At 46.9% G+C, this 12,214-nt stretch overlaps 1 protein-coding gene across 1 annotated transcript in view; it reads right to left on the bottom strand.

The window, feature by feature from the left end:
- The window catches only part of ASH1L (ASH1 like histone lysine methyltransferase), an 80,798-nt gene that overhangs the window by 38,198 nt on the left and 30,386 nt on the right, over positions 1-12,214 (bottom strand). Inside the window, exons 4-5 of the mRNA XM_058821794.1 lie at positions 5,685-5,786; positions 1,636-2,359 (exon numbers count right to left, since the gene is read on the bottom strand). Of these exons, the coding sequence (XP_058677777.1) occupies positions 1,636-2,359; positions 5,685-5,786 (826 nt within the window). The remainder of the gene's footprint in view (positions 1-1,635; positions 2,360-5,684; positions 5,787-12,214) is intronic.

Below are 12,214 nucleotides of genomic sequence, written 5' to 3' on the forward strand. Positions count from 1 at the left end.
ATTTCTGGGCGACTCAGCTGCTTAAAAAATGCAGCTCAACAATCATGATCAACTGGGGGTTAAGTATAATCATAAGAAAAGTATGATTCTTTTTGTGACATTATTATTACAAAAAGAATGTTGTTTGTACTGCTAATGTTTATCCTTGGAGCCTCAGCTGAGTAACTCAGAAGGCAGCTCCTGCTCTCTGCTCTGCACTCTGGTAACCCTTTCCTGAGCCTTCAGGAGAGCCACAGAGCAACTCCTGAACCAGCACCCTCACAGCTCCCATTTCTGGAGAGGAGAGCTCCCAACAGAGCTTGTTTATTGATGGATTTGGGGATGAGCGTGAGATGATAAGAGATTTTTGGGGTGTGCCTTTAGCACAGGGGCACCCCTTAACTCCTCCTTGCTGCTGTAGCTTTAATCTTTATCAGCTGTACATCACTTGATCTCATTTCACATCCTGTGCTGCCTGGAAGTGTTTGTGACCCACACGAGCAGATCCCATGGCACACACAACTCCTCAGGGCTCCTTATTCCACACAGGATAAAGGAACAATCTGTGGCACCTCAGCAGCTACCAACTCCCTAAATACATCCTTCACCAACACAAATACAGAACCAACCCTTTCAGATCACCTGAAATTCTCATTTCTGGGGGTTTTCAGTACCTGAGGAAGGACCTGAACACACTCAGGGCTCACATGTTGGTTGTGGCAGCAGCTCTCACAGACCTTCCCAGGCATTTTCCTGGGGAAGCTGTGAGAAAGCTCAGAGAAAGAATTACAACAATTCTGATCATCACCTGCTACACCTGTTGCCAGACACATGTAGAATGTGTTATGGAGATTTGTTTGCCAAAGAGATTCCTTTACCAAAGAGAAGTTTCTGGATTAGACACTAGTAATAGTGTTTGGGTTACTTAGCAAATTAAATCAAAGCTGTATCAGAAGAAATTAGAAGTTTCTTTAAAATATACTATAATATAGTATAGAAGAATAAAACAATATTCAGCCTTCTGCATCATAGTGTCAATGCTAATTATTACCTGGCTGGGGGCCTGCTGCCACAAATAGTAACTCTGAATAGACCACAGTTGGTTCCCTCTAGACTGAACTCCTTCATTATTGTATTTGCATTTCCCCCAGATGTTGGAAGGAAGGAATGATGAATCTGATTCCAAGTTTTCAGAAGGCTCATTTATTATTTTAGGATATTGTATTATATTAAAGAATAGTAAACTAAACTAAAGAATACAGAAAGGATATTTATCTTTCTGTAAAGATAATAGTGAAAGATAATAATGGAAAAAGATAATAATGAAAACTTGTGGCTCTTTCCAGAGTCCTGACACAGCTTGGCACTGATTGGCCTTTGAGTCAAAACAATTCACATAAAACCAATGAAACAATCACCTGTTGGATAAACAATCTCCAAACACATTCCAGAGGGGCAAAAGACAGGAGAAGCAAATCAGATAATTATTGTTTTCCTTTATCTCTGAGGCTTCTCAGTTTCCCAGGAGAAAAATCCTGGGCGAAGGGATTTTTCCAGAAAATGTGACCGCTACACTTCCCAAAATGAAACAGAAGATCCCCTCAATGACTGAAACATTCTAAACCCAACCGAGGCACAAAACTGCAAGGGAATCACCTCTTATTGCTCTCCTGCTCGTCCTCAGGCAGAGACTTGTGCCTCTTCCTGGCCTGCTCCTCGGGCAGCCACCGCTTCCTCTTCCAGCCCTTGCGGTGCTCGGGGTCGAGGCTGACGCTCTGCACCACGGCCTCGATGACGTCCGTGATGGTGTCCGGCCCCAGGCGCAGGGGGCTGCTGCTGGGCTGTCTGTCCTGCAGCTCCTGGCTGACCATCCTGGCGGCCTGCAGGGCCTGCATGGACACCACGGCCTGCATCGGGTACTTGCGCGGCCGCCCCGGCCGCCGCTTCACGAAGTTGTTCCCCGTCCTCGACTGCCTCTGCAGCTTTTTGGCTTTCAGGATTTTGTTGACGTGGTCCAGATTTTTTTTTGTGGCCAGGATTTTGTTGTAATTGCACATTTTCCTCGCTTGCCTCTGCATGGCCTCCACCACGCTCCTCTTGAGGTGCCGCGGCGAGTAGGAGCCGGGCAGGCGCTCCTGCAGCAGGGAGATGCCCTCGGCGCCGGGCACGCCGGCGCTGCCCAGCCCGTCCTGCTTGCCCAGGGCTCGCTCCCGGGAGTGGCTGCGGGCAGGGCTGGCCGAGGGGGGGCTGCCCATGACCCCCTCCAGGCCCTTGTCCAGCGGGGGGGGCCCGTCCTGCTGGGCCATGCGCTGCAGCAGCGCGTCCACCGAGTCCTCGGCCGCCGGGGCCAGGCGGGCAGCCCGGGCTGGCACTGCCACCCCTGAAACACACACAGGCCTGCAGCTGGTCACTCAGGGCTTGATTTTTGTGGTTTTCATGTGGCTGTAAAGCTGCAATTCTCTGGCTTATAACTCTAGTAATATAGTAATTCTAATACAATAATATGATATATATCATATATGATATATAATATATATAATATACAATATATATTAACCTAAATAATAATAATAGCAATTTGTTTTCGTGGTTTTCATGTGGTTGTAAATCTGCAATTCTCTGATGTATAACTCTAGTAATATAGTAATTCTAATATAATATGATATATAATATATATGATATATAATATATATCATATAATATATATGATATATAATATATATTAACCTAAATAATAATAGCAATAATAATATAATCTATGATATATACACAATAATATCTAGAATCTATATAATATTATAAAAATCTATTATATATAATATATGTAATATATAGTATATATTATATATACTTAAATATATATATAATATATAATCTATATAATATATGTATGATTAACAATATATAAGACACCACATAATATAATATAATATAATAATAAATAATATATAAAATAATATATATCTAAAATATATCGAATATATATCTAATACAATACATATAATATATAATATATAATATATAATATATAGAATATAATATATAATATATAGAATATACTATATACTATATAATAATATGTAGTGTATAATGCATAATATATAATATATAATATATAGTATATAATGTATCACATATACAGTATACAATATATAATATATGTACTCTATACTATGTACAACAACAACAACAATAATAATAATAATAATAATAATAATAATAATAATAATAATAATAATAATAATAATCTTAGTGTATAACTCTAAACTCCATATGCACTGCTAGCTACAGTTTTCCCATGTTGGGCAGACACAACAATCTCTCTCCAGGCCTGGCAATCAAGGACACCTCACTGCCTCAAGCCCTGAGAAATGTAAACAAAAGTGAGTTGTGGGGAGCAAATTTGGGGTAAATTATTTCATTATCTAGAGCTGTAATTGGAAGATTAACCTCCAAGATGAAAATGGACCAAATTTTTACAAGTGTGAAAACCTATGACCCATTATCCATTTTTAGCAGGATTCATTTGCCCAAAATGTACCTGAAAGCCCTTCAACAACTACACCAACTTTTTATTCTCCTAATTCTGTCTGGCCTCTGTTTTTAGGTAGCCCAAGAAGGAATTAGAGTGGGGATGGGGCCAAAACCATGGAGCTAAAACACAACAGCTGCATCACCTGACAGCATTTGTGTCCTGGGGCTGCCCAGAACATTCCCTGAAGAGATTCTGGAATATGGACAGGGACCCAGTGACACAAGTCAGTCACATTTTCTATCACCCCTTCTAACACACAATTATTTTCTCTTTATTCCCACACAATCCCTCATTTCTAACAGCAAAAAAAGCAATGAGGGTTCACATTGTCCTCAAGTTTCTTTCTGTTCAATATTAAAAATACAAAACCCTCTGTGCACATAAAAACTCAATCCTGATAAAAATGGAGCAACATCTAATATATTTTTAAACTCATGTTTCTTTTTTTTTTTTTATAGGTTGGAAGTACTGAAACAAATATTTTCACTGCTCTTGCAGGTTTTTTAAGTGGGTATATTCAGATGAAATAATAAAGATAATTTACCCTTTGTTTTCTCCTGGCCTTTAGATGGAGCTGGGGCTCCTCACCTGCTCAGGGAGCCTCAGGCAGCTCCACATCCCCTGGAAATGCTGCTGGAACTGCTCCAAAGGGCTGGGACAGCTGCAGCTCCTCCCTGACAAACCCCCTGGAACCCTCACACATTCCACACGCAGGGAAAACACAAAAATGACTGATCTGCTCAGCTGCACCTGCACCTCGGGGGCTTTGAAGTGGATAAATTTGTGATTGATGCGATTGCAATGCTCCTGCACAAAGCTCTGCTCACTTTAACACTTCCCGTTCCCAGTCACAGCAACTGCAGCTGCCCCTTGCAAGGGGTGAGGGCAAAAAAGGGATTGAGATGGAGGAAAAAAGAAGATTTCATTCCCACTGCAAAGGATTTCTGCAGCACAGGCTGGATGGAGCATCTGCTGCAAACATCTGTTCAAAGCAGGGAGGAAATGGCACTTTTGGCACATCCTTCCTAGATGGAAACCATAACTTTGTCCTAAGTACCAATCTCAGGGATTTATTACATATTTGCAGTCAGTTTGGGAGTCTGAGAAATGTCTGAATTCTGGTAATGAGAGTGCTTCTGCAAATGAGCTTCTTACAAAATGGGTCAACCTGCTGGATTTTCTTCTGTCCACTCCCAGGGGAGCTCACATTCCATTTTTACAGAATCACAGAATGGTTTGGGTTGGAAGGGACCTCAAAGACCATCTTGTTTCACCCAGGATTCTCACATGTGAGCTCCCAGATACTCACATCCCATTTTTACAGAATCACAGAATGGTTTGGGTTGCAAGGGACCTTAAACTTCATCTTGTTCCACCCAGAATTCTCACATGTGAGCTCCCAGATACTCACATTCCATTTTTACAGAATCACAGAATGGTTTGGGTAGGAAGGAACCTTAAACTTCATCTTGTTCCACCCAGAATTCTCACATGTGAGCCCCAGGAGAGCTCAGTCCATTTTTACAGAATCACAGAATGGTTTGAGTTGGAAAGGACCTTAAAAACCATCTTGTTTCACCCAGGATTCTCACATGTGAGCTTCCAGGGGAGCTCAGGGCATTTTTACAGAATCACAGAATATTTTGGGTTGGAAGGGACCTTAAACTCCATCTTGTTCCACCCAGGATTCTCACATGTGAGCTCCCAGATACTCACATCCCATTTTTACAGAATCACAGAATGGTTTGGGTTGCAAGGGACCTTAAAGACCATCTTGTTCCACCCAGAATTCTCACATGTGAGCTCCTAGGAGAGCTCAGTCCATTTTTACAGAATCACAGAATGGTGTGGGTTGGAAGGAACCTCCAACACCATCTTGTTCCACCCCCTGCCAAAACCTCAGGATCACCATGAGCTGAAGTTCTCCAGCCATGATGTCCCAAAATATCAGAGGAAAAACTCAATATCTCCATGAGCTGAAGTTCTCCAGCCATGATGTCCCAAAACTCAGGATCACCATGAGCTGAAGCTCTCACAGCCATGATGTCCCAAAGCATCAGAGGAAAACCTCAATATCTCCATGAGCTGAAGTTTCTCCAGCCATGGTGTGCCTCAGCACAGCTCTGAGCACCCAGGTACCCCAAAGCCCAGGTCCCTGAGCAGCACTTGCCTGGAGAAGAAGTGCTCTCTGATGTGGATCTCTTCCTGGAGGGGCTGCAGTTTGTGCTCTCCGACTGCCTCTGCGAGGGCTTCTCCTGGCTGGGCAAAGTGCCTGCAAGGCAGAGCAGGGAAAGGCACAAAAAAACCATCATTTGAGGGTAAAGGTTTAAATTCAGGTTACTCTGAACACCTGTGAGCTCCCAGAATGCAGGGGAAGGAGGGAAAGGAAACACCAAGCAGGGACTGCCACAGGAAAGTGCAGAGGTAAACAAGGCATGAGTAAAGACATGGAATATTAACAACCAGAATGAGCTTGTGAGTGAGAAAAGGAAAGAAAGGGAAATAAAGGCAAAAAAAGGAAAAGGGGAAAGGGGAAAGGGGAAAGGGGAAAGGGGAAAGGGGAAAGGGGAAAGGGGAAAGGAAAGGAAAGGAAAGGAAAGGAAAGGAAAGGAAAGGAAAGGAAAGGAAAGGAAAGGAAAGAGAAATCCCCCACATATTCCTACTCTCAACTGAATCCAAACTCCTTGATTTTCAGAAGAGTTTGGAGAAGACCTCTGCAGATTACCAAGACTCTCTGGATGAGCAATCCCAGCTCTCCCAAACTCTCTGGGTGAGCAATCCCAGCTCTCCCAAACTCTCTGGATCACTGATTCAGATCTCTCAGCATCTCTGGATGAGCAATCCCAGCTCTCCCAAACTCTCTGGATGAGCAATCCCAATTCTCCCAAAGTCTCTGGATCACTGGTCCAGATCTCTCAGCATCTCTGGATGAGCAATCCCAGCTCTCCCAAACTCTCTGGGATGAGCAATCCCAGTTCTCCCAAACTCTCTGGGATGAGCAATCCCAGCTCATCTCTCCCAAACTCTCTGGATGAGCAATCCCAGTTCTCCCAAACTCTCTGGATGAGCAATCCCAGCTGATCTCTCCCAAACTCTCTGGATGAGCAATCCCAGCTCTCCCAAAATCTCTGGATGAGCAATCCCAGCTGATCTCTCCCAAACTCTGGATGAGCAATCCCAGCTCTCCCAAACTCTCTGGATGAGCAATTCCAGCTCTCCCAAACTCTCTGGATGAGCAATCACAGCTCTCCCAAACTCTCTGGATGAGCAATTCCAGCTCTCAGCCACAATCCCACCATTCAGGCACCGGGAGGAGGTGGAACCCTGAGTGGCTTTGTGCTGCTGACTGTGCTTTTTCACCCTGGAAAAGCATTTCCTTCCCCTCCTTGGGCAGAACTGCTCACCAGGAACTGCACAAAGGTGAAAAGCCAAAAAGAAAATTCCTAAAATTTTAAAATTCTTTCAATTTCTCCCTTGCTGCGTTGCTTTTCCTTTTCAAGACCCTGTCACAATAAAACCCACAAACATTCCTGCTCCAGTCCATCATGGCAAATCTGTTACAGCCCTGGGGCCTAAACCTGTGAGGATGATGATGATGATGATGATCTACACACAGAGCAGCACTGGATTTTAGTGCAGAACACATTTCACTGTGTTCCCAGGGCTTGTTGGTACTTGCTAAATCACTGGGTGATGTCACCAGGCAGCACAATTACCATTCCTTGAGTAAAAACCAATTTTAGAAAGATCCAGGAATCCCACAACTGCTGCAGGGTGAAGGGACAGGGCTGGGAATGGCAGCTCTGCTAAGAACACAAGTAAAGATCTATTTGTTTCCCTTTTTCTTACAGTAAACTGCTTTATTTTCCTAAAATTTCAACTTTCAGAGAATCCCAATTACTCCCTGAAAGCAAAGGCTGTGGGAGTCATGAAAATGTCATAGAAAAACCTGGTTTTGCAGTGATGAAAATGCTGAGATGTTAAAAACTCTGATCAGTATAAAACCCCAGATAAGCAAAAATGCACGTGGTAGTGCAAGAGGAGAATGTGCTTATACTGAAAATATATAGAAGACAAAATCCAGGATGCAAAAAACCCAGATTTTTGCTGTTTTCCTTCAAAATATGGTATAGTAATGAATATTATATATTCATTATTTTGGTATTAAAAATAGTATATAACATATAATAATATATAGTATATAATGCATAATATATAGTATATAATGTATAACATATACAGTATACAATAGATAATATATGTACTCTACACTATGTATAATAATACCAAAATAATAATGATAATGACAATGACAATGATAATGATAATAATACCACCAAAATAGTGAATATATAATATTCATTACTATACTATATTTTGGTATATTAATTATCTTAATAATGAATATTAGATATTCATTATTATACCATATTTTTGTATATCATTGATTATTTTATATATCCCTCCCTTCCTCAAAGCTGGGGCACTGCACAGGTGCTGAGCACTGGGAAGAGCTGTCCTGGTTCCAGCTGGGACAGGCTGAATTTATCCCACTGATGCCTCAGGGTTTAGTTTTTGTATTTTTCAGGTTCTGTGCTGTTTTATTGTGTGGGTCTGGGTTTCATATCAGTGGATGGTGAGCTGTCCTCACAGAGAGACAAAACAATTCCTGCTCTAGCTGGGACCAAGGACAAATAATCCAGATTTCAGGTCCAAGAGCACCTGAACCAGGCACCATTTGTGCTTCTTGGCCTTCATTTCCCTCTGTCCTTTTCATGGCAATTATTACTACTCTTATTATTATTACATATAATTTTATTTCAATTATTAAACAGTTCTTATCTCAACCCATGAGTTTTGCTTTATTGTGACCCTCTGCCCACCCACCCCTCTGGGCTCAGGGAGCTGCTGTAGCAGGTCTGTCATTCCAGGGTGACTTTTCCTCCTGAGGAACTCCAAGATGCATTGAATTTAAAAAATCTACATTAACCAAGTACCCTGGGAGCTGGGATTGAAATTAAACAGCGGGAGCTGAGTGGGGAATGGACTATAATTCATAACAGGGAAAAAAACAAGGGGAAGGGTTTGGGGGTGGCAGGGATGGCACTGCTGGCAGGGGGTGGCACATCCTGGGGGATGTCACCGCAGTGTCCTGGGGGCTGTCACCATCAGTGGTCCAGTCCCCCCTGCCCGTTCAGTCTCCCAGCCCGTTCAGTCCCCCATCCCGTTCGGGACCCCCCTGTCCCATTCAGGTCCCCCCATCCCGTTCAGGTCCCCCCTGTCCCATTCAGGTCCCCCCGGCCCGTTCGAGTCCCCCCATGCCCTGCTCAGGTCACCCCGGCCCGTTCAGGTCCCCCTGTCCCATTCAGGTCCCCCTGTCCCATTCAGGTCCCTCCTGCCCCGTTCAGGTCCCCCCGGTCCCGTTCAGGTCCCCCCTGTCCCGTTCAGGTCCCCCCGGTCCGTTCGCGTCCCCTCGGTCCCGTTCAGGTCCCCTGTCCCATTCAGGTTTCCCCGGCCCGTTCCAGTCCCCCCATGCCCTGCTCAGGTCACCCCGGCCCGTTCAGGTCCCTCCAGCCCCGTTCGAGTCCCCCTGTCCCATCCAGGTCCCCCCGGTCCCGTTCGGGTCCCCCTGTCCCATCCAGGTCCCCCCGGTCCCGTTCGGGTCCCCCTGTCCCATCCAGGTCCCCCCGGTCCCGTTCGGGTCCCCCCTGTCCCATCCAGGTCCCACCGGGCTCGGCGGGACGCGGCAGAGGAGCGGCGCCGCCGCCAGGGGGCGCTGCTGCCCGCCGGTCCCGCGGCCCGGGGCGGGAACGGGAACGGCTGAAACCCCTCGGGAACGGGACTGGGACCGGCACAGCAACTCCGTGGGACAGGGACCGGGACTGGGACAGGGACCAGGACCTCTCGGGATGGGGACCGGCACAGGGATCGAGATCCCTCGGGACAAGGACCGAGACCCCTCGGAACAGGGACCGGGACTCCTTGGAACGAGACGGATACAGGGACCGGGAGCCCTTGGGCAGGGACGGACACAGGGACAGGGACTCCTCGGGACAGGGACCAGCACAGGGACCAGTACCCCTCGGGACAGGGACCGAGACCCCTCAGGACAGGGACAGACACAGGGACCAGGAACCCTGGGGAAAGGGACCGGCACAGGGACCCCTCGGTCAGGGATGACACACGGTCTGGGACTGCCCGGCTCAGCCCAGGAGCCCACGGTGACACCGGTTATCCCGGGGATGGCACCTGCACCTCACCCAGACCGGGACAGCCAGAGCAGGAGCAGCCTCACACCCGGCCCGGGGCTTGCAGAGGGAACAGAAGCAGAACCGACTGCGGCTGATCCCCTTTCCTCCCTGCCTGCCTCCTGCACTCGGGCTGATCCCTTTTCCTCCTGGACCCGGGCTGATCCCTTTTCCTCCTGGAACTGGGCTGATCCCTTTTCCTCCTGCACTCGGGCTGATCCCGTTTTCCACCTGCACTCGGGCTGATCCCTTTTCCTCCTGCACTCGGGCTGATCCCTTTTCCTCCTGGAACCAGGCTGATCCCTTTTCCTCCTGCACTCGGGCTGATCCCTTTTTCTCCCGGACCCGGGCTGATCCCTTTTCCTCCTGCACTCGGGCTGATCCCTTTTCCTCCTGCACTCGGGCTGATCCCTTTTCCTCCTGGACCCGGGCTGATCCCTTTTCCACCTGCACTCGGGCTGATCCCTTTTCCACCTGCACTCGGGCTGATCCCTTTTCCTCCTGCACTCGGGCTGATCCCTTTTCCTCCTGCACTCGGGCTGATCCCTTTTTCTCCCGGACCCGGGCTGATCCCTTTTCCTCCTGCACTCGGGCTGATCCCTTTTCCTCCTGGACCCGGGCTGATCCCTTTTCCACCTGCACTTGGCATTTCTCTTTCCTGGGGCTTTGTACCAGACGTGGTTTAAGTTTTCCGAGTGGTGTGGGGCTCCTTGGGAATGAGCTGGACACTGAGCCTAATGCCAACCTCACTAAATATCCAGGTTCCAGCTGGGAATGCCCTGCCTGGAAGTGACATCCCAGCCTGAGGAATCACTCCAACTTCCAGGGCAGGGAGCAGGCAGAACCTGCACAAAAATCATCTCTGCTCTCCCCCTCCTTGGGAAATTCCTCACACAAATCCAGGTGAGATCATTCACCCCAAAGGAAAACCCTTCTCAATTCCCAGAGCTGCACAATTCACTCCTCAGAGCCAAATTTAACCCTCTGAGTGACCCAGCACCTGGAACTTCTCTTTCCATCACTGCAGGAGAAGCAATCTCATGGTTCTGCTGCCTTCTCCACACGCCACTCACCACCTCAAGTAATTTCAGTACCAGCACAAAGAAATATGAATTTGTGCTTAAAATAAAGAAGGGAAACACAAACCCCCCAAATTAAGAGAAAATCCCAGTCCACACGCAGGTGTGCAGAGCAGAGGAGGTGGCAGCAGGCATCAGAATCCCATGGGAAGGAGCAAGATGAGAGCCAGGAATGTGAGGAGGGACTTTTCAGTTCTTGCTCTGTGAAATATTAGTCACAAGTGGCTTTGGACAATGATTTAAACTCCAAGGGAGAATGCAGGCAAGAAGGGAAGGGAGAAGCAGCTCAGGCTTCCTTCACACCCTGGAAGCAGGAGGAGCACAAGCTGCACTTGCCCTTTGCAGGTTATTTTATTTTCCTCAATATTATGCAAATGACAAGCTCCTGTTCCCGCTCCTCCTGTTCCAGTTTTGCTCGAGGCTGTCAGATGCATTTCCCAACTCTGAATAAATCCAAAATTTCTAGGTTTGGTCTCAGGCATCCCCAGCTGTTCTGAGGTGTTGCAAGAGGCCTCAAGGCAAGGATTGAAAGCTCTGTTGTAGCAGAGATTATCAAATTACCAAAATGGAGTTACAAAAGGAATAGGAAACAATTTCTTAAATGGAAACATTACTCACAACAGTAGCAGCAACAGGTGGTCTGAACCAAACCAAGCAAACTTCAAACATGGCTTTGAAAGTATCAAAAATCATGAGAATTTCCCTCATTTCTCCAGGAAATTAAAATTGTATGGAAAAGGCAAAGACCTTTGCATGAGAAAGCAAAGCCTTAGCGTGGAAGGAAGCAAGAGGAGTTTGTTGGGAGGGGGACAGAGTGCTGTGGGTGGCTCTGGCGGAGATCCCACGTCAGCCTGTGCTGACACTGCAGGAACAGAGCTCTTGGTGAGGGCAGGGGCAGGGCTGGACCCCAGAACGATCCTGCAGAGCCCAAACCTCACCTGACCATTGCTCCAGCTGTGTTTGGTACAAGAGAACCCAGCAAACCTCATGGAACAGAGCTCTTGGTGAGGGCAGGACCCCAGAATGATCCTGCAGAGCCCAAACCTCACCTGACCATTGCTCCAGCAGTGGTTTGATAAAACAGAACCCAGCAAAATTCACAGAACAGAGCTCTTGGTGAGAGCAGGGGCAGGGCTGGACGCCAGAATGATCCTGCAGAGCCAGAGCCTCACCTGACCATTGCTCCAGCTGTATTTGGTACAAAAGGACCCATAAAAACTCATGGAACAGAGCTCTTGGTGAGGGCTGAACCCCAGAATGATCCTGCAGAGCCCAAACCTCACCTGTCCCTGCTCCAGCAGTGCTTGGTACAACAGAACCCAGCAAAACTCATGGAAAGGAGCTCTTGGTGAGAGCAGGACCCCAGAATGGTC

This window comes from Ammospiza caudacuta, chromosome 30 (genome assembly GCF_027887145.1).
Source record: "Ammospiza caudacuta isolate bAmmCau1 chromosome 30, bAmmCau1.pri, whole genome shotgun sequence".
NCBI lineage: Eukaryota > Metazoa > Chordata > Aves > Passeriformes > Passerellidae > Ammospiza > Ammospiza caudacuta.